At 41.0% G+C, this 26,075-nt stretch overlaps 2 protein-coding genes across 2 annotated transcripts; both read left to right on the top strand.

Annotated features, from left to right (window-relative positions):
* Positions 1–281: 281 nt before the first annotated feature.
* LOC127450267 (GPI-linked NAD(P)(+)--arginine ADP-ribosyltransferase 1-like) lies at positions 282–2,562 on the top strand. The gene is made up of 2 exons (XM_051714231.1): positions 282–466; positions 546–2,562. The coding sequence occupies exons 1-2, from the start codon at positions 410–412 to the stop codon at positions 1,392–1,394; spliced, it is 906 nt and encodes a 301-aa protein (XP_051570191.1). The 5' UTR covers positions 282–409; the 3' UTR covers positions 1,395–2,562.
* A 10,060-nt stretch (positions 2,563–12,622) lies between these two features.
* Positions 12,623–13,737, top strand: LOC127450275 (NAD(P)(+)--arginine ADP-ribosyltransferase 2-like). Its single transcript, XM_051714241.1, has 2 exons — positions 12,623–12,751; positions 12,866–13,737. The coding sequence occupies exons 1-2, from the start codon at positions 12,698–12,700 to the stop codon at positions 13,577–13,579; spliced, it is 768 nt and encodes a 255-aa protein (XP_051570201.1). The 5' UTR covers positions 12,623–12,697; the 3' UTR covers positions 13,580–13,737.
* The last annotated feature ends 12,338 nt before the right edge of the window (positions 13,738–26,075 follow it).

Genomic DNA, 26,075 nt, shown 5'->3' with positions numbered 1-26,075 from the left:
GACAAAAAACAATGATAGCCTCAGTTACTGTTCACTTTCACTGTATGCAAAACGGATCCAATGAATGTGAATGGTGACTGATAATAATATTCTACCCAACATCTCCTTTTGTGTGCCAAGCATGGAACAAAGTTAATCATAAATGTTTGGAAAAACATGAGATAAGAGTAAATGATTACAATATTTAAGTTTTCACATTTACCTCCTGCTTTATAGGAAATTCCTATGGGTGAAATATTAACAAGGATTATTAGTTGTATTTAAATACAAGGAGTGAATATGTTCATGTTGCAGACTGTTAAGCACATTCAGCAGAATTCACCTGAGGGCACCTGTACTATTAAAAAGGTCAGTTAAGTGTTTTTGTCTCGGGGATACATTATCTCAGATACATTTCTACTAAATCAGGATGCTGACCATTGCAACCCTTCTCCTCATTTTAACTGCTGAGGTTGCAGTAGGACAGGTAAGCTGCATTCAACATGTGCATTATAGGCATGAAAACTGAAGATAAAATCATCATTACTGTACATCTGTTGCTACAGGACTACAGAGTGGCTGTCAAAGGACAAACATTTCCATTGGATATGGAACCGAATTCTGTTGATGACCAATTTGAGGGATGTACAAAGAACATGGCATACCTGGTAGAGACAAAATTTCTTAATGAAGAAATCTCTGGGAATTCTGCATTTGCAGCAACTTGGAAAGAAGGTGTAATAAAGGCCACAGCACCAGGATATAGTTTGACCAGGAACCATTCAATCGCCATTTATGTGTACACTAGTAACAGAGTATATAAGGATTTCAATGATGCTACTCGTAGTGATAAACAGAAGTACATAAACATGATATACAACTGGTATTCACTTCACTTTTTGTTAACAGAAGCGATACAGATTCTGAAGAAAACACAAAAGAAATGTCAAATAACTTATCGTGGAACCAACATTAAATTTGACAAAGATGTTCTGAACAAAGAGGTTCGTTTTGGCTCATTTGCATCCTCTTCTCTCAATCGAAAAACGAGTTTTGGACATGTATCTTGTTTTGAAATTGAAACTTGTGAAGGTGCTTATGTGGCAAAATATTCTGTGTATCCTGGTGAGGAAGAGGTGCTGATTCCTCCATATGAGAAGTTTAATGTCATTGCTGTCAAGAAAGACACCTGGTGCAAAACTGTGTATGTGCTGGAAAGTTCTGGAAGCAGAAGTGACTTGAACTGCGCAGTGACATCAGTATTGTGTAAGAGTGTCCTCGGAGTGAAAAACTCTGAAATAAGAAGTGACCTTGTTTGTCCAGTGGCATCAGTTGAGTTCCTGATACATCACAGATGTCAGTCTTTCTGGCTTGCAAGCCTTTATGTCTTAATTCACTATATTTGTTTACATTAAAAGGGTGATTTCATAATACATAATTCAATAATAATAATCCACAAAACATAATACGATAAAATGTATTCTGAACGATTATCTTTTACAGCACCATTAAACTTTTCCTGTTATAGATAACAGATGACTTCAACAGATTAATGATTGTCTGACTCCTTTTTCCTTTCGCATTAGGCTGTATATCAGAAGCAATGGTCTATTTCTGTTTTCAAAAGATTATACATGTAATGCAAGTGGTCATTTGATTTATTAGTCAAGGTGCTGAAGGTACTATGTAACTTTCCTAGCTATTAATTACATGAACTAAATTACAACACGAATGTAAAGATTCAGTGCTTTATGGTAATGTTTTCTATATATCCTCTTTCTGTTGTAAAAATGACCTTGTAATGTTTAACTGATTGGTGGAAAAAGTATTAAATAACAAATTATCAAATATCTTGATATTTATTTTTACTCTCTTTTTACAATAACTTTAAGCAGCTTCAAATGTTCTGTGAACAGGTGAATCTGCAGCACTTTACAAGTTTCACTTTACGTGAACCACTCAAAGACCGCTGATAAGAGTGCACCATGTGTCCAACACAGAACAATGCGCCACTTGTCACCGTCACCTCGAGCGTTTTGCCATCTGACCTTGATGTAATGTATGACCTGTATTCTGCTCAGTAATCAGTTGATTATATTGATTACTGTACAAATTGATCAATCAACAGATTATTAAATGAATCAAATGAACAGCTATAATAATGCTCATGATGTAAAATTATTGAGCTTCATTCAGTAAGAACAGCACATCATAGATATTTGTGGTAATTCACTCATCTCACGATTCGGTTCAGTTTAAAATAATTTATACAATGCTTAAATCAAGAAAAGTCAAGATTACTTTTAAAACATATGGGCAATTCCATGGAAACACCACCCATACCAATGGGGGAAAATGGTGATTTCAATCTTATTTTAATTTCTCATGCATCATTGGTGGATATTATAAGGATGTCTCAGAGGTCGAAGTCTGCAGGTTTCAAAGCGTTTTGGAGGATTTCCCCTCATTTATAAAAGTGCTGTTTTCACAACTGTCATGTCCGAAACAAAGAGATGTCTCATCTGTAAAGCTGGGTTCTGTGTGAAAATTACAATGAATAAAAAATAAATATGCATGTTCTTTGGAGTGCCAACTCTATATTCTATGCCAATTACTATTTCTGGATTGTGCATTTCAATTCACAGAATTTTTACAAAATGTGGAGAAAACTTGTGTCCATTTTTGTCACATCTGCAATGAAAGTGGATAGTGTTCAAACTAAAGGGGGAATCTGGCATCCTCGCGGTGAGACGGGGCTCCGTGAAGGGCGGGGTAGTGTCTATGGAATGGCCCAGGCATGAGCTGGGGTTCTTGGCGGCCTGTCTTCCCAGGCCCGCGGCAAGTGAGAGGGGAAGGCGGCCCAGCCTCTAGCCCGTCGGCCGTGACGTGTGCTGTTATTCCCCGGCTATTCATTTAATCCGGGGGGTCCGAGGAGTGGGTCCGGCGGCGCATCCACCTCATCCGAACCCTCCCAGATCTGGTCCTGGGCGTGCGAGGATGCCAGTGTGTGCACACATGGAGATTTGAAGCCGGCTCCCCAAGAAGAGGTGCTCTGTGTTTTAAAGACAGCGGTGATGAAGCATTATTCATATCAGGTGTGCTTCATCCACCGCTGTCAGAACGAGACTTATTAATTATGCACCTCTTCTCTCACTCCTGCCCTGAGCCTGGCTGAAGGACGCTCTAAGAGGCGGGGCGACGATGATAAGAGGGATGGGCGGATCATTTCGCCACATCTGGCAATGAGTACTTTAAATATGGTGTTACATTTTACGTTTTTACTGCAAATGTCACGTCCATAAAGCTGGAATTGCCCATATGCAAAACATTTGCTTGTCAATTAAAGGGCTAAATAAACCATCAGATTTACTGGGATTAAGAGTTACTGTAATACATTAAATGTCCATATACATTTAGAATGTTTGATCATGGAATTTTAGTAAGTTGGAAGTGTGTTTCTAATGAAAATAATGTTTGTTTGTTTTTTGTTTTTTTATGTTTTTAAATTTCAGTCATCTCTTAGAATATCTAAAGATTAACAGAAACAGATTTTCCCCTACAAGAGCATTAGAATAGAACAGATTTTGTAGTGTTAAAAAACAACAACAACAACAATAATAATAATAATAATAATAATAATAAAAACATCATAGCTTGGTCCACAATTCAGAAGTCCAGGATTTAAGGTGCCCTTTACTTTTTTTCATTTGTAACAACAGACTTGATCACGGATGGCTCGTCATTGCATAGATATGGTTTCTATAAAACAAACTATGGTGTTTTGTTATGGAAAAAAACAGTAGCCTAAACACATTAAAACCTTATAACTGAACTGCCTTTGCTATAAAAAATAAAAACTAAGTAGACTTCTTCCTTTTATAGTTTTAATATGAATCTACAACATGTCTGTCATATGATACCTGTTACTAAAGTAATGTTGGCGTTGCTACATAATGGTACATATTTTGTTTTCTCGTCTTTTCTCGTCATTGCTGTTTAGATTATCATGGCTGTCTGGCCTTATGAGATGTTTGGCATTCTGCAAAGTGCTTCAAAGTAGATAATTCTTGGTTCAATTCCGGTTTTACTCTGCAATGCACTATTTAGCATTCTGTGCGATCCTGTCAAGCCTGATTTTTGAGGATGCGTGTGAGTCGTGCTGATCTGTACAAATGGGAAGTGCATACATAGCGCTTAAAAAGCACGTTTGGAATAAACCACTAAACGTCTTATAAGAGGGATCCCACACATTAGATCATCTTTTATTATCAAGTAAGTATTTTAGCTAACCAATGCGAAGTGACCATTTATCAAAAGAAAATTGCAGGAAAAGTCTCTGAAAAAAAGTCTCGTTCTGTGGGGCCCCCGGTCTGTCCAGGGTTCTTAGCTCTCCCAAATTATACAGCACCCCCAGAAATTTACACGGCTCTCTGGAATACTTTCCGGTCTCTTTCTACTCAAATAACAAACTATATTAAACTCTAATGTACATATCATGTCCATGAATTCATTTATTTGGCAATTATCAATGGAAAAAGCAGAATAATGTACATTCAACCAGTCATTATTGCAAAGATTAGCTATCCCTTCAACAATGAAGCCGTGCAGACTACTCACATGCAGCACAGTTCTGCACAACTACTAAATTCAATTTGCTGGAATTAATTAAATTGAAATGCAGAAACCTTAATAACAGATTTTAAAAATAAAATAAAAAATTGAGTGTACTTTAAGAAGTTTCCACTTTTTGATTCTTTTGGGAAAAACCATTCAACTCCTCATTTAGAGTAGACAAACAAGCAAACAAAAACAATTTGAGATGTTGGGAACATATTCTACCCCTTTACTCAGAACACAGTGTTTAAATATTTGCATCCATTAATCTCATACATTAATCAATTAATCATAAATTATCATTACTACATTGTCCTCAAAAATATTTGGACACTAAAGCCACATCAAAAACCCCCACACTTTTTAGACAATTTTAATATGACTTATTTTAGATCATTTGAAATTTGTTGGTGTATGCCTTCTAATGCAATTACATTTTTAAGTGTCCACGTTCTCTACATTTTGAGATTGAGTTTTGAGTGAGTGGCATCCTCTTTTGTGTACATGTTACACACTTGGGCAATAGATGGCATTGTTTGCCTTTCAACAAATGCTTGATGAATCAGAAAGTCACCATCTGTCTGTCTTTCTTTTTTTGATATTCATTCCAAAATTCCCATATCTGTGTCTATGAAAATGTGTTTTGAATAATTTTCTTTTGAAACTTGCTTTAGATTTTTCTGGCATAAAAGAAAATACTTTGGTAGCTGTCAAGCCAGATGGAGTTCAGAGGCGTCTGACTGGTGAAGTCATCAAATGCTTTGTGCAGCGAGGATTCCGATTGGTGGGCCTGAAGGTGCTGCAGTTGAGTGATGCATTCATGTTCAATTATTTACTGTATATTTTCTATTCATGTCTGTATTTGTTTGTTACACATGGAGATTTATGCACTTCCTTCGGTTATAAGTGTATGACACACTATTTTTCAGTAGGATCTGCACTGTTGATTTTACACTGTATTAAGCATACAGTGTTGTTTGTGTGTGTTTCTGTATATTGTTCAGGCTCCTGAGGAGTTGTTAGCTCAGCATTATGTGTCACAGCAGAAGAAACCATTTTACTCCAGTCTGCTCCACTACATGACCTCTGGCCCCATAGTTGCCATGGTAAGGAACAATCAAAAAGCTGCGAAATGGTGTTGGAAAGACTATGGCTAAGACTTGTATGATTTCTAACTAGTATGGTAGTATGCTTTTGGCTATGACTAAGTTCACATTAGGACACTACTTTTACTATTTCTACTTAGTAAAATCGTATACTATGGCCAAGATCAGAATAGTATACTACATTTGACTATTTCTGCCATGTATGGTAGTTTGTTCAAGTTGGCTAAGTTTACAATAGCATACTACTTTTATTATTTCTGCTTGGAATGGTTGATTGCTAGTGGCTATGGCAAAGTCCAGAATGGCATACTACTTTTACTATTTCTGCCTAGTATGATAGTATGCTGTTGGCTATAGGCATACAATCATACATCATACAAAATCAAAGAATGAATGGGTGTTACATCATTTCAAACAAATTTGGCCAAAACTAAGGTGTTTTTGAGATTATTTTGGTGCTTTGTAACAGCTTGCCAGCATGAATTTCCAGGAAAACTTTGTACCGACTGCTAAATACCTTCTTACTTTCATTGGTCCATGTCATCAGTAAGTGTGACCTGGAGCTCCACCTACTTTGAGGCCGACAGCTAATCCTGTTTACATTCTTCAGTCAGTCAAGATCATTATCAGTCAAGTCAGGAACACACCGGCATGCAGAGTTATTAGCGAGCTGGTGCAAACATACCTACACATGCATGATTGTTCGCATAGAGACATTTTCCAAGAATATGAAATGCTAATTCTTTTTACTTTTTTTTTAATTTAGTCTACACAAAGAATCAAATTTACTTGAATACTCTTAAGTGCCTATTCACTCTGTTGTTTGAAATGTTTCTTCACTCATGTGTCATCTGCAGCTGAAAGCCATTCGCACATTTGCCTAAAGTGTGATTTTTCTTGTGTTTGTGTTTGTTTTTGTAATTTATGATGACACTGACACAAAGTTTAACCATGGCATATTATAGCTGCATATAGTGTGTTAGCGCATTGGCACCATGAATGCAAAAGGTAAATATTACAAATGACACATTATCTAATGCATACAAACGGTATTATTTTAAATCATCAGCTATTGGTAAAAACAGCTTCTTTTACTGATCTCGTGTGAGTTCTACTCATAAAATGAGGCATGAAGTCATTGATAACACATTTTTGTGTCACATTAGTTAAGGTAGTAGATGTAAGGCCTTATTTTAAGAGTATGCCATATGGTATAGATCAAAATCAGAATCAGAATGAGCTTTATTGCCAAGTATGCTTACACATACAAGGAATTTACAAAAACAGCAGCAAGACATAGATAATAATAAAAAATAAAAAATAATTATACACATACGTTCAGACACACACATACATACATACACACATACACATGGGTAGTGCAAATCTAATACAATCTGTTATGTACAGTGTAAATACAAATCTGTTATGTACAGTGCAAATGTTTTTTATTTTTTTCAGAGGAATGAAATGGCAGAAGAGGTTGAATGTGTTGGATAAATATAAGAAAGACTAAACTGTGTATTGCACATAGTTATTGCTCAGTGGGGCAATTTAACTGTTCATGAGATGGATAGCCTGAGGGAAAAAACTGTTCCTGTGCCTGACGGTTCTGGTGCTCAGAGCTCTGAAGCGTTGGCCAGAAGGCAACAGTTCAAAAAAGTAGTGGGCTGGGTGAGTGGGGTCCAGAGTGATTTTTCCAGCCTTTTTCCTCACTCTGGAGGTGTATGGGGGAGGGGGGGGGTCCAGGGGGCAACCAATAATCCTTTCAGCAGTCCGAACTGTCCTTTGTAGTCTTCTGATGTCTGATTTCGTAGCTGAACCAAACCAGACAGTTATTGAAGTGCAGAGGACAGACTCAATGACCACTGAGTAGAACTGTATCAGCAGCACCTGTGGCAGGTTGAATTTCCTCAGCTGGCGAAGGAAGTACAACTTCTGCTGGGCCTTTTTCACAATGGAGTCAATGTGGGTCTCCCACTTCAGGTCCTGTGAGATGGTAGTGCCCAGGAACCTGAATGACTCTACTGCTGCCACAGTGCTGTTTAGAATGGTGAGGGGGTCAGTGTTGGGGTGTTCCTCCTAAAGTCCACAATCATCTCCACCGTTTTGAGCGTGTTCAGCTCAAGGTTGTTTTGACTGCACCAGACAGCCAGCTGTTTAACATCCCTTCTGTATGCAGACTCATCATCATCTCGGATGAGGCCGTTGACAGTGGTGTCATCTGCAAACTTCAGGAGCTTGACAAAGGGGTCCTTGGCAATGCAGTCATTGGTGTAGAGGGAGAAGAGTAGTGGGAAGAGCACACATCCCTGGGGAGCACCAGTGCTGATTGTACAGGTGCTGGAAATGAGTTTCCCCTGTCTCACAAGCTGCTGCATGTCCGTCAGAAAGCTAGTAATCCACTGACATATAGACATGGGAACAGAGAGTTGGTGTAATTTATTCTGGAGTATAGCTGGGATGATGGTGTTGAAAGCCAAACTGAAGTCCACAAAAAGGATCCTTGCATATGTCCCTGGTCTGTCCAGATGTTGCAGGATATGATGCAATCCCATGTTGACTGCATCATCCACAAACCTGTTTGCTCGATAAGCAAATTGAAGGGGATCTAGAAAGGGTCCAGTGATGTTCTTCAGGTGGGCCAACACCAGGCTCTCAAATGATTTCATGACTACAGACGTCAGGGCGACAGGTTTGTAGTCATTTAGTCCTGTGATTTTTTGTTTCTTTTGGATGGGGATGATAGTGGAACGTTTGAAGCAGCATGGGACTTCACACTACTCCAGTGATCTATTGTAGATCTGTGTGAAGATGGGGGCCAGCTGGATAGCACAGGATCTAAGACATGCAGGTGAAACGCCATCTGGGCCCTGTGCTTTCCTTATCCTTTGTTGTCGAAAGCCGTGGCTCACATCATCTTCACAGATCTTAAGTGCAGGTTGAGTAGCAGGAGGGGGGAGGAGGGGGGTTGCACGAGGTGTTGGTGTTTGTGTGAAGTGAAGGTCAGAGTGGGTGTGGGGTGTGAGACTGGGCCTTTCAAATCTACAGTAGAACACATTCAGGTCGTCAGCCAGTTGTTGGTCCATCACAGGGTTGGGGGCAGGAGTCCTGTAATTCGTAAGTTGTTTCATGCCACTCCACACTGATGCAGGGTCATTAGCTGAAAACTTGTTTTCAGCTTCTCAGAGTATCTTCTTTTAGCCACTCTGATTCCCTTATTCAGTGTGTTCCTGGCCTGATTGTACAAGACTTTATCCCCAACTCTGTAAGAATCCTCTTTGGCCTGACGAAGCTGCCTGAGTTCCACTGTAAACCATGGTTTGTCGTTGTTAACTGTTAAAAAGTCCTAGTAGGAATGCACATATCCTCACAAAAACTGATATATTATGTAACAGTATCTGTGAGCTCGTCCAGATGAGCTTGTGCTACTTCAGCCTGTTATGATAGTTTGCTGTTAGCTATGGCCAAGTTCAGAACAGCATACTACTTTTGCTATTTCTACCTACTAGTATGGTTGTATGCTATGGCTAAGTTTAGAATAGCCTACTACAATGCTACGTTTGCTATTTCTGCCTACCTAGTATGGTTGTATGCAATGTCTAAGTTCAGAATAGCCTACTACAATGCTACGTTTGCTATTTCTACCTACTAATATGGTTGTATGCTATGGCTAAGTTCAGAATAGCCTACTGCAATACTACTTGTGCTATTTCTGCCTTTATGGTATTATGCTGTTGGCAATGGCTAAGTTCAGAATAGCATACTATGTTTACTATTTCTGTCTATTATACAGTAGTAATAAGCTATTGGCTAATTTCAGAATAGCATACTACTCTTCCTGCCTAATATGGGAGTATACTATTGGCTAAGAGTAGAAAAACATACTACCATACTACTTTACCTTTTTCTTCCTAGTATTATAGTATGCTATTAGCTAAGTTAAGAATAGCGTACTACCATAGTATTTTTACTATTTCTGCCTGTTTTTGGTCATGTGCTGTTGGCTATGGCTAAGTTCAGAATAGATCACTACCATGCTATCCTTAGTATTTCTGCCTAGTATATGTTAGTAGAACAGGCTGTAGGACTCAGTGTGTGGGCCAGATAGTTTTGGAGGTGGTTAGTAGTAGGTAGAGTGGGCCAACCTCATGCAAGGCCTGTAGATGTTATTCTGAACACAGCAACTCTAATTTCCCTCCTTTAGAAAAAGAAAAGTCCCCTTCCTTTAACTTCTCCATGTGCTCTGCTCCAAATAATGTCAAATGTAAAAACTGTTCTAAACCTGAAAAGAGGAAGCATGATCCTAAATAATGATTAATCAAATTTGAATCAATCCCAAAGTGTCCTCTACGAATGCTAGCCCAACAATCAAGACAACATTGCAAAGTCATATATTGTCATCAAGACAAAGTTAGTAAGTTAGTTTGTTTGCAGGTGTGGGAGGGGCATAATGTAGTGAGGTCATCACGCATGCTGGTGGGCGACACTGACCCTGCTGAAGCTGCACCTGGAACTATCAAAGGAGATTTCAGTGTTCATATCAGCAGGTATACACACAATCACACACACAAACAGTTTTAGATTTCTGTTTGAGGTTGCATGAAAAAAATTGTTGCATGGCTAATTATTGGCATTAAAACCTTTTGAGTAGCGTTACGGAAATGGTTTAACTTTCATAATTGTTAAATTCATGTTTAGGAATGTCATCCATGCATCTGTTACTAGTGAAGGAGCACAGAAGGAGATCTTGTTGTGCTTCTAGCACTCTGAGCTGATTGACTATGAGGGATGTGATCATAAAAACATTTACCATCTATGAGACTGAGATTCATATTTAGAAAAGTGCAGTGACTGCATGTGTAATATGTATCTATGTATGTTAAACTGCTGTGGTATGTGGCCACACTCGGCTGGAGATGCAGGATGATTTCGTTACAATTTTTTAAAGCACATAAATACTGATTTGCAAACAGTTTCTGACTGTAGGTCAACAAATGTTACAAATAGCAAATAGTATTATTTGTATATACAACATAATATTTTTCATCATTTCAATAATTGAATGTAAATAGATTCAAATGTTCTATTTTATATAATAGTTCATATATTGAAAAGAAAAATAGTTGTGAATGTTTTTAAATATGAAGGGCAAAGTCTTATCATTTTTCTTTGACACACAAGTACTAGTCAAAAGTGACTAATTAGTTTGATGATGGTATTTATTAATTGTTTTTGAAATGCAATGTAATTTTGATGCTGTTGGTCCTACAGTTTTCCAAACTGACAAGTAATTTTAAACTAAACACGAACAATAAGGTGCTAGACATGAACAAATGTCCTCCCACACAATGCTGACAGCAGTACAATTAATTCCCTTTATTATAAACACTGATTCAGTGCCTTGCTCTTCCTCTAACAATGACAAAAATGGCCTTTCTTTGATATGTTTATATTTGCCTTTTAGCAGATCCCTAACATTCCCTTAAAAATATGCACTATAACTCGTTTGTTATTTAATCAAAAAAATTGAACTAATAATGAAAGACTGTCTAATATTGGAATAAATCTCTTTAAATACTTTGTGGTTTGTTGCATGCATATTTCTGTTTAGCCTATTTCACATCTTTATTTGCCACCTATCAAGGGGGTTTGTAAGATGTCATGAATGAATGAATGATATACTTATATAGTGCTTTTCTGACTCTACACTCAAAGTGCTTTTCATAGTGAACCTGGGGTTCTCCTCAACCTCCACCAGTGTGCAGCATCCACCTGGATGATGCGACGGCAGCCATAGTGTGCCAGAACACACACACCAGCTATCAGTCATGGGATGTTATATACAGAAAATGTTAGAATTACATGGCAATTATACATGATATAGATACACGTTTAACAAGATGTACATCATCCAATAAAAACTTAAAGCATGATAAACCAGTGAGCAACAAATTCATATTAGTGTGATCAATAAAAATAAAATAAATAAATAATAATAATTTCCTGTTAATGACGTATGTTTCTTCTCTGAATAAATGCACATTTGTTTCAGGCATTGATGGATGTAAATATCTGCTAAAGTAGTTTCGTTCCAACACTGCTGTAGTGTTAACTATAAAAACATTGAGTTGTAAACTTTAGACAATGACGATGAGGTAGTACCACGGTGATGCTGCATTTACACCTCAAATGTACATTTTCAATAATTCAGTGTTTGGAGTCTGCATATACCGATGCTACCACCAATACGGCTTTATGTTTGCAATGCATAAAACATGGATGGAATCACTGAAACCAGTCATAAAAATCCCACAGTTTTAATGACCTCTTGTGTGTTTTTGCTTAAATATTACAACCTTGTGGCACAAAATGTCATGGAAAATTGTGCCTTGAAAAGAGTGGGAACCCTGTAACAGATACACTTAGAAGTTATCTGAGTAAAATTATATCTGACAGGTCGTATTGTGGTAGGAAACGGTTCTCGTGAAACTATAGCTTGTGTCCTACACAAGGTGTGAATGAGTCATTTAACTGACATTAGCTAATTGGTCGAGAGATGCATATATCTTGAATATCGATCTTAAAATTTCCACATTGACCACTTCCTATATAGAAAAGAGTTATAAAAATGCTAAAACATTCAACAGAAATCATCTGAAGGCATCTTTACTCCTGGAAAGGTCAGTTAAGAGTTTTTGTCTCTCAGTAAGATTTTAACTGATAACTCAGAGCAGTATTAGTTCTCAGGTAATGTTTGGGATAGAGAAAAGAACAATATAACACTTACATGACCATAACGCAGCCGTTTAGTTGCATATTTGACAGAATTTTGCTATCTGCTTTTGTAAAGTATAAAATTGCACAAGTCTTCAAGTCTAGATTTTGGATTTGTGAAACTATTGTATTTTATGTTGTCTGTCAGCATCTGCAGTATATTACTCTATAATACTTGATCTCCATTGGCTGTAATTCAGAGGAATTTTCACTGAATCAGGATGCAGAATATTGCAGCTCTTATTCTCTTAATTGCTCAAGTTGCCCTCAGACAAGTAAGCTTGCATTCTGAGTTTTCCTATTACAGACTGAATGCACATAAGTATTCATGTACAGTATATTCATATTAATACTGATGATAAAGTTATCATTACTTCCTCTTGCTACAGGACCGAGTGGCTGTTAAAGGACAGACATATCCATTGGATATGGCACCAAATTCTGTTGATGACCAATATTGTGGTTGTAGAAAGAACATGTCAAATCTGGTGTCGACAGTATTTCTAGAGAATGAAACCTCTGGGAATTCTACATTTGCAACAGCTTGGACAAAAGGTGTAATAAAGGCCAAAGCACCTGAAGATAACTTGACCATGAACCATTCAGTTGCTATTTATGTGTACACTGGTAACAATGTATATAAGGATTTCAATGACGCTACTCGTAGTGATAAACAGAAATACATAAACAAGACATATGCATGGTATTCACTTCAGTTTTTGTTAACAGAAGCAATACAGATTCTGAGGGAAACACAAAAGAAATGCCAAAAAACATATCGTCGTACTAAAGTTGAATTTGACAAGGATGTTCTGAACAAAGAGGTTCGTTTTGGCTCATTTGCATCCTCTTCTCTCAATCGAAAAACGAGTTTTGGAAATGTATCTTGTTTTGAAATTGAAACTTGTGAAGGTGCTTATGTGGCAAAATATTCTGTGTATCCTGGTGAGGAAGAGGTGCTGATTCCTCCATATGAGAAGTTTAATGTCACTGCTATCAAGAAAAGATGTGAGGAAGGTGCCTGGTGTGACACTGTGTATAAGCTGAAAAGTTCTGGAACAGAAAGTAACCTGAACTGTATTGTGGCATCACTGGCACCATGAGTTTGAGAAAGAGGTGACCTAAACTGTCCAGCTGCATCAGTCGAGTCCCAGATGTCTATCTTTCTTGTTCACAAGCTTTTGCATCTCTATTCATTGATTTTTGCTTTTCTTAAATGTGATTCAATTATAACATGTCATCAACTTGATTCTGAACTTGTGACCGCACATCAGTTGAATTCAACATTAATGTGCCAGTTTAATGCATTGTTTGGCAATAAAATATATTACTAAGCAGAAGAATTGTTTGTAAATTATTATTAATAATAAATGTAATTGCTTATTGAACACGTCGCTGCCCTTGTTTGAACATTGCAGTGGTTTCAATAGAGTTGAGGGGTTTTCAGCACATAAATGTGGTAAAATTCAAGGGCATAATTTTGTATGAAAGTTGGTAGGGACATATTGCAAGGATAATATTCAAAATATTGATATTAAGAAAATGCGAGAACGTCAGTCTGGTAATATAGGCAAAAGAACATAATTACCTCATATAACATCTTATTTCTTATTTCTCTGCCCAGCATGTTAAATATTAGCCTTTTTTTATTTTAAGAATTTCTCAAGAATAAACATCAGCCCTCTGGAGTCGAGGGAGGTGCCAGCATGATCACTTAGATTTTTTTCTATAACAACAGCAACGATTTAAAATACTCTGTCATTTATGGTCATACAGATAAGAGGAAGACAGTAGTGCTGTCAAATTAAAATTCTAATTTCGAATATTCGTTGAATTTAAGGGGAAAAAAATGCACATTCGAATGCTAAAACTGTGTATTCGAATTTTGAAATTGTGCCAAGCACTGACAATGACTTCAAATCGGTCACTTTCTTACACTAAAAAAGGCTAGACACAGTGCAACAAATACAGTTTAACAGAAATCAAGTGTCTCAATATGCTTTTTAAGTTTATTTTTAATTAGATATAGCATCTAAAAAACACGTGACACTGAATAAACAAAAACAAAGTGAAACAAAGATGTTCGCCTAGCGTGCGTTTAAAACAAATGGATGGTTGCAAAAGCGTTTGGTGTGAACAACCCCTTACAGCTGGTAGAGGTCTTTGGTTGTTGTGTCTTACTCTCTTATAAGCGTCTCTCAAATTAAGCAATGTTTTATTTAAATGCTTTGTCAGGAAAGATGTTCAACTTGGAAAGTGTTTCGAGATCCTCATGTTCGGTTCCAGTCCATTTATGCATGTCTCTTTGGACAATGTATGCTGACAATTGTTTACTACTATTTGTGCTTTTTAGGAATGTGGCTGCACGAGTGACCATGTGCCGATGTCCTGAAAATATATGCTACCTATCAGGATGAGCTACCAACGCTATAATCGCATAGATTTGGGGTTAGCAACATGATCACACATAAAGTCGGCATGATGTTTCCGATAGTTTCGGTACCCTAGGATCGGCGACTGTGTGCCGACGCACTGACATGCAGCATTCTTATCAGACATCTTTGCAGTTGTTTCAATGTGTTTCCATTTCCACCTGGCGCGATTGGCAGCGCATTGCCTCAGCTGTGTGGGAGACTAAGGTTCAAAGCCAGGCAGCAATCACATTTGAATAATCAGTGACAAGCATGATTTGGAGGTTTCACTTTTCCCTCTAACATTACTTTTTTACTACATTAATGGTTAAGGTAAGGTTTGGGTTTGGGTTGGGGGATAGAATCTATAAATGTATGCTTTTCTCTTCATTGTATAACGTCCTGTAAAGCTGAAAGCAACTTGCTTCACTACTAGCTTTTGGCGACCTCTCCTGGACATAAATGGAGCTCACACATGCCCATATGCCCTACAACACTTACCGTTTTGGCCACTGGGGGCAGTGCTTCAAAATTTTGGTCAACGTATACTGATTTTGAATAAAGAAATGTCAGTCTACTCTATCCGATTTCACTGTGAGATCAGGCAGGGTTAGGGGTAGGGTTATGGCTTAGTATAGCCTCACACCATATAACACTACATGATAGTTATGCTGGAGGCACATACTGATAGGTATTATCTGCCTGACAAGATGTGCTACCTAGGTTTTTTAACACTTTTCATGCTGTTGTAGTACATACCGACAGGTACTCTCATGCCTCTTGACTTGTGCTACCCGTGTTTTTTTAACTTGACAAATCACTGTTTTTACTTCTGGTAGCACATCCTGAGCAGGAAACACAGATTGTCAGAACACCGGTTCCAGGAACTGAGCTGACCTCCGATGCCAGGAATATTGCCACTGCCAGTCTTCGGATTTGCATGTATTGCAAATGGCAAGAAGTAGCAAACACCTTGCAAATGCCAGGCGTGTGACATTCACTTGTGTCTTCTGTTGAACAGGGACTGTTTCAAGGCATGGCACAAATCTGTGTGACTGTTAAAATCTGTGTGCTCAGAAATGTGCCTTTGACCCACATTATTAATATTTTGATTATTTTGTGCACTTTGTTGGAAATAAACTACCAAAAAAATCTGTGTGCTCAAAAATGTTCCTTTGACCCTCATTAATTATATTTTATTATATTGTGCACTTTTTTGTAAATAAACTACAAAAAAATCTTTATTTTAGTGTCCTCACATTCTTTTTGTTTCCTCACAGTGTCATTCCACATAGGTAGCCCCATTAGGGGGTGGGCCCTTGTCACCCTAGGTGTGGAGTACATCAATATTTATGACCATTGACTCCCTTGCATACAGCCTTTCTAAAACAAAAGGTGTCATACAAAAGTAAAGTCAATGTTGTGTTTTATGTGAATAAATGGACATGATGGTTTTTACAACATTTACTTAATTTACTTAATTAAAATGAGCTAATGCAACATAATTCTTGAACATTTTGCCACAACTTAATTTCATAGCATGCATCCTCGTTTCCTCGCTCCTCCATCCTCGAGCCCGTGACCAGGAAATCGATCAAAGTCTGCCATCATGAAGGACATATCAATTCTCTAAATGAACCGCAAGGAGGCAAGGACGGAGGAAGCTTACTGAGGATGCTTGAACGAGGAAACTCAGGAGCTTCCTATCCAGAAGATTTTTTAGTCAAAGCACCTGACGCACATAAATTGTCCTCCGCCTTCACATCTGACACAACAGTTTTAATTCATGTTTCACCTCTGTGGTTTAAATAAACCATAATTGTCACATCCTTTATTTAAATGTTTTTTTTTTTTTTTAATAAAAAAAAAAAAAAAATTATTTAATTAATTTTATTTATCACACATTATACATATACAGTGACATTCTTTTTTTTTTTCCACATATCCCAGCTAAGCTGGGGTCAGAGTGCAGGGTCAGCCATGTTACAGCACCCCTGGAGCAGATAGGGTCAAGGGCCTTGCCCAGAGCCTTAACCACTGAGCCACCACTGCCATGTGCATATTGAATTATTTTGTTTTATTATGAATATATTAATAAATAAAATTTCAATAACATAACGGCAAGCACGCCGAGCTGCTGTCCGAAGTCACACTTGAGAAAGCAGGACATTTCATGCTTCGATTCCTCTGTGCTCATTTCCTTTCCTTCCATCCTTTTCTCGTTTCCTTAGAGGGTGAAGCAAGGAAACGAGGATGCACAATTTAAAAAATGAGAAGCACCTCAGATGTACATTTGCTGCTCGGTTACCAGCATGCGCTGCGGCATGAGTAAAATTATGAATTAGTCTATGTTCAGACTGCAGGCAAATTGGATTTTTTCTCAAATCAGATCTTTTCAGACAGACTGTCCGCACTAATTGCAAGTGATCAAATCAGATTTGCGCGTTCAGACATAACCAACCTATCTGCATGGGTTGCTTTGGTAATGACGTAGGCGTACCCACATGACGATGCTTTCAAAACAAATGCGGGAGAAATGGAGGTGCATCATCTCGCTCTCCAAATAAGCGCCCTGTCCAGTCGCGGTGCAGAACTCCTCCGTCGCACAAGAAAAACTCAGCGACGGAGGAGACTGGTAAATATTGTGATGTTCTGTGCTGCAGTCACCGATTTTCGACGTCATCACAGTATGTCACGTTAAGAGTGACGCAAAAGACACTTTGAAATCCGATTTGAGCAGCCAGAGCGTCTGGACTGAGACACATCTGTAAAAATCTGATTTCAATCGTATTTGAAACCACCTCCCAATGTGGTTTGAATCAGATTCGGAAAAATCAGATTTCATGTGGTTTTTTGCTGTCCAGACTATCAAAAACTCATCTGGATACAATCAGGATATGCAAAAAATCTGATTTTTAGTGGCAGTCTGGACAAGGCCTAGTGTTTTAATATTTACTGATTATTTCTGTATTTGCACTGGTGGTGTTGTGTTTGTTGCTCTTTTGAGTTGTGTGTCATGTGATATTGGCCTATAGTGCATCTCTTTCAGTTGTTAAGTGTCACCGTCATTGTGGTTTGTGGATTGGATGTTAAAGGTTTAGTTCACACAAATGTGAAAATTATTTTATCATTTACTCACCCTCATGCTAGGGATGGGCGATATCACATATTTTCTTTTCGATCCGATACCAAGTACTTTTAGGCCAATATCGCCGATCTCAATACCAATGCTGATACCTCTATTAAATTGAATTTGATAAAAAATGCGTAACTTAAATTATTTCTTAATTTTTTTTGTTATATATGTATAGGCCTAAACAGAAAATTATTTGGCTGCTTTGTTTACCCTAAAAATTCCGAGTATAAGCCACATATAAAACCTCAAAATTAACCATAGATATTATTATATGGTTACTATTATTAAAACCAAGTTACCAATATGGATACTACAGTAATGCTGTGGTAAAACCATGGTTAATTGTATAAATACCTTGCTTTCTGCCAAAAAGAGAAGAACTACTTTCGTAACCTCTGTTCCCTGATGGAGGGAACAAGACGTTGTGTCAATGTATGCAGGAGCCCCAAACACCTCTGATTTTGAAAAAAGGCCAATGGGAATTTGCATGCCACTCCCCCGAACTGGCTCGCAACCACTCATTCAGGTTTTGTGCTGATGAGCCGAGACAAGGTCCCGGCCATTTCAGCTGGTAGTTCAGTATTGTGGCAAGAGGGACACAACGTCTCGTTCCCTCCATCAGGGAATGGAGGTTACGAAAGTAACCAGGATGTTCCCTATCTGTCACTCACTCAACGTTGTCAATGTAGTGACACTAGGGGTCCCTATACGAAACGCCACAATAAGCTGAACTGTGTTACGTGGACTGGCGGTACAAGATGGGCAGACCGCTGAGTGCCTCGTAGCCAGCACACCAGGCCTTCACGTAACCTCCCCCAACGTTCTTATGAGCGTCTAATGGCTCTTTGGGAACAAGTCGACTTGCCCAACAAATAGGGACAGGCTAGCCCAGCCGTGGCCTCTTTTCCTCTTTTTTCTCCCCAAAAAGAGTGGAATAAGTGTCTACATCGGGGGGGGGGGGGTAGACACCACGGAGACCACACCCCACCCGGAGGAGGGGGCATTTCGAGTGGAAACATGTTACATGGACTTACCGAGTCTTGTTGGAAGTATGTCATGTGGAGAAGTCTCATGGTAGATCCTACCCAAGAGGGGAGGAACTCTACACACACGGTGACCGGGGGCAGAGGACCCTCTGCCCAAGGAAGACGCAGTTTACCAACAGGGAAACGATTTAGTGGCAGATATATCACATGGGTTCACCTATGAGGAACCAGCTCATGTGGAGCACCTACCCCAGTACAGGGCTTAGTTAGCATATGTACTGGGCTGGCAGCGAGTTTCTCTGCAAACTCGTCTGCCACAGGGCTAAGGAGGAAAGTCATCCAGGGATCACAACTTGTGAACACGACTGGGAGTCAAAGCACATGTCTTCACCTCAGGGGAGGGGAAAGGCACTATGCCCAAGTGATACACCCAGCCAGCTGTCCCGGAACATACCTGCTCGTACCTTACAATACACAGGACGAGACTGGCTCAACCCGGAGATTGTAGAACCTCGCAAAGGTGTTGGGTGTTGCCCAGCCCGCTGCTCTGCAGATGTCCCACGGGGAGGCACGTCCTGAGCATGATATGCCATCACGATGGTGTCAATGACCCAATGGGCGATCCTCTGTTTGGAGACAGCGCTCCCTTTCTGCTGTCCGCCAAAGCAGACAAAGAGCTGCTTGGAACTTCTAAAGCTCTGCATGCCATCCAAATAGATGCGTAAAGCATGCACCGGACACAGCAATGCCAAGGCTGGGTCTGCTTCCTCCCGGGGCAGTGCTTGCAGGTTCACCTCCTGATCCCTAAATGGGGTTGTGGGAACTTTGGGCACATAGCCCTGTTGGGGTGTCAGGATCACATGAGAGTAGGTCCTCTACCCTCTTGATGGAAGTGAGTGCAGTCAGGAGGGCAGTCTTCAAAGAGAGTGCCTTAAGCTCAACTGACTCCAGGGGCTCGAAGGGAGCTCCCCGTAGACCCCGAAGGACTATAGAGAGGTCCCACGAGGGGATGAGGCACGGTCTGGAGGGATTCAACCTCCTAGTGCCTCTCAGGAACCTGATGATCAAGTCGTGCTTCCCCAAATACTTACCATCTACTGCATTGTGATGCGCCGAAATGGCGGCTAAATACACCTTCAAGGTGGAGGGGGACAGCCGCCCCTCCAGCCTCTCCTGCAGGAAGGAAAGCACCGATCTGACTGCGCATCTCTGGGGGTCTTCACATCGGGAAGAACACCACTTAGTGAACAGACACCACTTCAAGGCGTACAGGCACCTTGTAGAGGGAGCCCTAGCCTGAGTGATCGTGTCTACCACCGCGGGTGGTAGGCCACTTAGGTCTTCCACGTCCCGTCCAAGGGCCAGATGTGGAGATTCCAGAGGTCTGGTCATGGGTGCCAGATGGTGCCCCGTCCCTGAGAAAGAAGGTCCTTCCTCAGGGGAATTCGCACGTACTGGCGGGTGGGGCCTCACGGTGGGGCGGAGCCTAAGGTGCCATGTCGAGGGGGCTTGAGCCCCGTGGCCGTGCTGAGTCCAGGGACATCGACGCACTTACCTGGCTCCTGATACCCACCATAAGATTGGCCGGGGAGGGGGGAGGAGGAATATCGTCCCCGCAGTCCGTTGTAACCAACCCGGTGTGGGCGTTCGTGCCACAGCTGGGCGCGCAGGGGTGGGGGGCCTGCTGCTGGAGTGCCAAACCTGCTGAAATGGGACGGTGGACGATGGTCATGACAACGGCCGCGCGCACTGGATATGTGACCCAGGGAACAAGAAAACCACTTTTTTGTTGAACTTTTGGGTACAGCAGCCTCTTGGGCATGCGGTAAAATAAAATGGAACAAAATATTCTCCTCCTGGCCCTCCACCGGGGGATGGAGTGGTCTGTCCACCAGCTCCAGAGTACCGAGTCTCCTTGTCCCTGGGTCGCCCATCTCAGGGGCGCTTCGAAGCCTTCTTCGGGTTCTTGACAGCCGGCTGTGAGACGGGTGGCATCTGCTTCCTGCGGTGGGCTCCACATCGGGGCTGGGCCGCGGGGGTGGGCTGATGCGGAGCCGGTGTTGTTGCTGCAGGAGGACACCCTTGGTGACAAGCAGACGGGGTGTGGGGTCTTGAGCCACACCGGGGCAGGATGTGTTGAATAGCCTCCGTCTGCTGTTTCACCGCCCAGAACTGCTGGGCAAAGCCCTCGATGGTGTCGCCGAACAGGCCAACCTGGGAAATGGGGGCGTCAAGGACCCGCGCCTTGTCAGTCTCTCTCATCTCGACCAGGTTGAGCCAAAGGTGCCGCTCCTGGACCACCAGGGTGGACATCGCCTGCCCGAGAGACCGCGCCGTGACCTTCGTTGCCCGGAGAGTGAGATCGGTCACCGAGCGCAGTTCCTGCATCAATCCCGGGTCAGAACTACCCTTGAGCAGCTCTTTTAGCGCCTTGGCTTGGTGTACCTGCAGGAGAGCCATGGCTTGCAGAGCTGAGGCGGCTTGTCCAGCGGCACCATAGGCCTTAGCCGTCAGAGATGACGTAAACCTACAAGCCCTGGATGGGCGCTTCGGGCGCCCACGCCAGGTGGCGGCGCTCTGCGGGCACAAGTGCACCGCGAGCGCCTTATCCACCTGGGGGATCACCGAATACCCCCTGGCCGATCCACCATCAAGGGTAGTGAGAGCGGGGGAGCTGAAAGATCGGGATCGGGTAGTAAAAGGTGCCCCCCATGATCTCGTCAGCTCCTCATGCACCTCCAGGAAGAAAGGGACTGGGACTGAGCCGGCGCTTTGGGCCCAGGAACCAATCATCGAGCCACAAGGGTTCAGGGGACGCTCGCGGCCACCCGGGAAAGCATGTCCGTCAGCTCCGCGTCGGCCTGAGACCAGTCAACCATACCCGAAGGAGGAAGCCCAGCCGAAGCCTCCGCGTCAGACTGGACAAGTCCGCTTTCCGCTGCTGCGATTGAGAGCTTATCATCTTCCCAGGCTCTGAATAAGAGGTCGAACTCACCTTGAGATGAGCCGGCACTCTCCCGATCAGGGCAAGGGAGCGTGATGAGGAATGGGAGGTCCGTGGGTGGTTACCCGGCAGAGGTGCTCCCATTGAAGTCCCCAAATTGCCCCCAGTGCTAACCAACGTGGCCTCATACCCGTAGGTAGAAGGACCGAGGCGGGGAACCGCTGGGGTGGCTTGCCCTCTTACGAAGGAAAGCTGCGACCGCAGTGTTGCCATAGTCATGTTCTCGCAATGAGGACATGACCTATCCACGAACGATGTCTCCAAGTGGGCAGCGCCCAGACACGTAAGACAGTGATTGTGGCCGACAGAAGCAGAGAGATAACGACCGCAACCAGGAAAAATACACAAACGGAAGGGCATCTTTAAAAAGACGTTCCGTGAGTGCCACCTGTTAGGAAATATACTCTTTTAGAATATACTCTTTTTTTTTTTGTTCTGCCGAAGCGCCCAGGAGCATTCTCTGCACTCCACGGGTGCAGAGGGGAAGAAGCCGCTGAAATGTGCTGAAGATCCAGCAGTTTGAGGTGAATATTGGAAGGACTGACTTCAGTGCACTGAAAAAAAAACTTCAGAATCGATATTTTTATGTGAGGATCGATATTCTTGATACCACATCAGAATCGGAAGTATCGATACTTTAGTATTAATCCGCCCATCCCTACCTCATGCCACTCCAGATGTGTATGATTTTCTTTCTTCTGCAGAACACAAATTGAGATTTTTTGGAAATATCTGAACTTTGAAGCTCCAAAAAGAGCATAAAGGCAGCATAAAGGTAATCCACCATTCACTTGCATTGAATGAACCGAGTTAAATGCAAAACAGATCTAGCGTATATGAAAGATTAGTGGTTAAATAGCATTTAGATACGGTGCACATGTGATGCGATGCAGCCTACGTCATCCAATAAAACTAAAGGAAATCATGATCAACCAAAGAGCAACAAATATCTATGTGGTCAGTTAACAAAAATATTGCAACTTATTGGAAATTGTGTATTGTGAATGTGCACTGCGTCCCTAAACAAGTAAAGTGTCATTACTCCATGTTCCTACAGGAGAAAACAGTGAGCTGTTAAAGGCCCTAAAGGACCTATACCTGTATTTCCACTGGATATGGCACTGAATTCTGTTGATGGTCAGTATGAGGGTTGTACAGAGAACATGCCAGACCTGGTGAATACAGTATTTCTACAGAAAGAAACCTCTGAGGATTCTACATTTGCAGAAGCTTGAAAGAAGATGTATGGAATGGCAAGAAACCAGATGGTAACTAAACTACCTGATGCACTTACACAAATTCTCTGGCACAACTTCCAATAATGGTGTTCATCTACAGTACTGTGCAAAAGTCTGCACATAAGATGTTTCCCAAAAACATTTGTCTTAAGATGGTTATTTATATCTGCTACATTAGTGTGTCAATAGGAAATATACATTTTATACTCCCAAACATTCCTTTTGCAAATAGAATAGAATAGAATAGAAGAACATGGTTTATGGCAGGGTTCCCCAATTAGTTTTCACCAAGGGCCAAATTCTGTCAACAATACAAAGCCAAGGGCCACCACCCTCAATGTTATGACAAAGTGTTTGTACTGCTGCTATTATACTTACTATTATATTATACTTATTATTGTTTTTATTATAATGCTATTGTTGTTTTTATTATTAAAATAGTCACGTCATAAATATTCATATATTTTATCAGTTCTTTTTCTCAGTATAAGAAGCCTGTTTTATTTATTCAAACAATTATGAAAATTTTGTTTGCATACAGATACACAAAACTACTACAACTTTGCCTGTTGAAAAAACAAATAAACAAAAAACTTTATTGAACAATCTGGATGCTATGTTAAGAAATATCTTGGTAACGCTTTACAATATGGGTGCAATAATATGCATTAATTCATGCTTAACTAATGCACAGATAATATTGAGTTAATGTATGACTCATGATTAACTAAGCCATTTATTAATGATTGCCACATCAGCAACTAATAAAGAGTCTGTCTGATTAAAATATTAAGTCATATATGAATTGCTATTAATTAAATGTGTCATCGTGGATTAATTCCCTAACAACTTATTATATGAACTAATAGTGTTAATTAATGTGTTAATTACCACAATGAGCTGAAGCCATGTATTTGAACTAATACCTGGGAGATATGGGCAGCAAGGAACCGTGTCTTGTCGGCCTCACCCATCTCGACCAGGTTGAGCCAAAGGTGGTGCTCCTGGACCACTAATGTGGACATCACCTGCCCGAGAGACCGCGCGTGACCTTTGTCGTCCGGAGAGCGAGGTCAGTTGCCGAGCACAGTTCCTGCATCAGATCTGGGGCTGAACTACCCTCGTGCAGTTCTTTTTGTGCCTTGGATTGGTGGACCTGCAGGAGAGCCATGGCGTGCAGGGCAAAGGCGGCTTGTCCAGCAGCACTGTAGGCTTTGGCCGTGAATCTACACGGCTTGGACAGGAGCTTTGGGTGTCCGTGCCAGGTGGCGGCGCTCTGCAGGCATAGGTGTACCGCGAGCGTCTTATCCACCGGGGGAATCGCCGTATAGCCCCTGGCCGCCCTGCCATCGGTAGTGAGGGCGGGGGAACTGAGAAATCGGGACCGGGTAGTAAAAGGTGCCTCCCATGATTTTGTCAGCTCCTCGTGCACTTCCGGGAAGAAAGGCACTGGAGCGGGGTGTGACTGCTTTGAGCGGCGGCGCGAGCCCAGGGACCAATCATTGAACCGCGAGTGTTCGGGGCAGAGCAGATGGTTCCACTCTAGCCCGACATTCGCGGCCGCCCGGGAAAGCATGTCCGTCATTCCCGCATCAGCCTGCGACTGGGCAATCGTCCCCGAATGGGGGAGCCCAGCTGAGGCTTCTGCGTCAAGAAAGAAGTAGTAGGCAGGCAGCAATGGGTCAAAACAGGGTAAACAGTCCAGGATCATACACAGATAATTCAAAAACTCAGAGAACGCTTAGAAATGTCAGCTAGGGCAAAACAAGACTTCACAATGACAGCAAGTGAGAGTGAGACTTAAATAGCTGCATGAATTGGAAACAGGTGAACAGGTAATCATTGCCAGTTACGGGGATTATGGGAAATGGAGTCCAGAGAGTTAAAGTCAATCCCCAGGTGATGGAGACCTCTGGTGGTGAGTGGGAGGAACAACAAAGGCAGGATTCAAGACACATGGAGATGATCTGAACCTGAGGATGTAATTTTTATTAAATTTCACATCTTTACAAAAAGAGCTATATGTCTACATACTATACATTGTTCTTACAGGGTAAGTTTGACCTGTTAATATAATACTTATGAGAAAGCTGTAAAATAGTAAAACAGTTCATAATGTTATTCAGACATACACTCAAACTCATAATTGCACACACACACACACCACACACATTTTCAATAACAAACACACACAGAGCCACACACAAACAAACACACACATATACATGCACACAATACATACTGTACATACACACACACACCCGCCCAAACACAAACACGCAAAAACATTAAAAACTTTGCTCAGTTATCAACATCTCTCACTCATTCTCTTTCACAAACAAACTCATACTCACAAACATACATCCATAAACACTTACTGACAACAGACACAAATGCTTGTTTATTTGTTCAAGAGTTCATGTTAATTCACTGTTCATTAAACTGTTTTTCAGGTTCACATGAGATTTAATAAGCATATAAACACACCTGTTTGAAAATAAAAATGTTGAACAAATGCAAATTACATTTATTTTGAGCAAAAAAATTAAAATAAAAAATAAAATGACTCATTGTTTTTGATTTTCATAAAATGACATCAACTCAAAACAACAGAATTGTAATTATAATTAATATCTTAAGTAATAAATGTTTGATTTATCATACATAAAATGAGTGAAATATGAACTAGGAAATTAGTAATTAGTAGGTTGATGATTTATGATCAGTTGTTGGGGGGAAAATTGGTTGTAACTATAATTAATCAAGGAGGGTCAATTCGACCCTGTAAGTACAACAGTGGCAACTGATTGCTAAAACCAAGGAA

This window comes from Myxocyprinus asiaticus, chromosome 13, assembly GCF_019703515.2.
Source record: "Myxocyprinus asiaticus isolate MX2 ecotype Aquarium Trade chromosome 13, UBuf_Myxa_2, whole genome shotgun sequence".
In the NCBI taxonomy this organism is placed as follows: Eukaryota; Metazoa; Chordata; class Actinopteri; order Cypriniformes; family Catostomidae; genus Myxocyprinus; species Myxocyprinus asiaticus.
The sequence above is the reverse complement of the archived record's forward strand: the minus strand, read 5'-3'. Positions and strand labels throughout refer to the sequence as shown.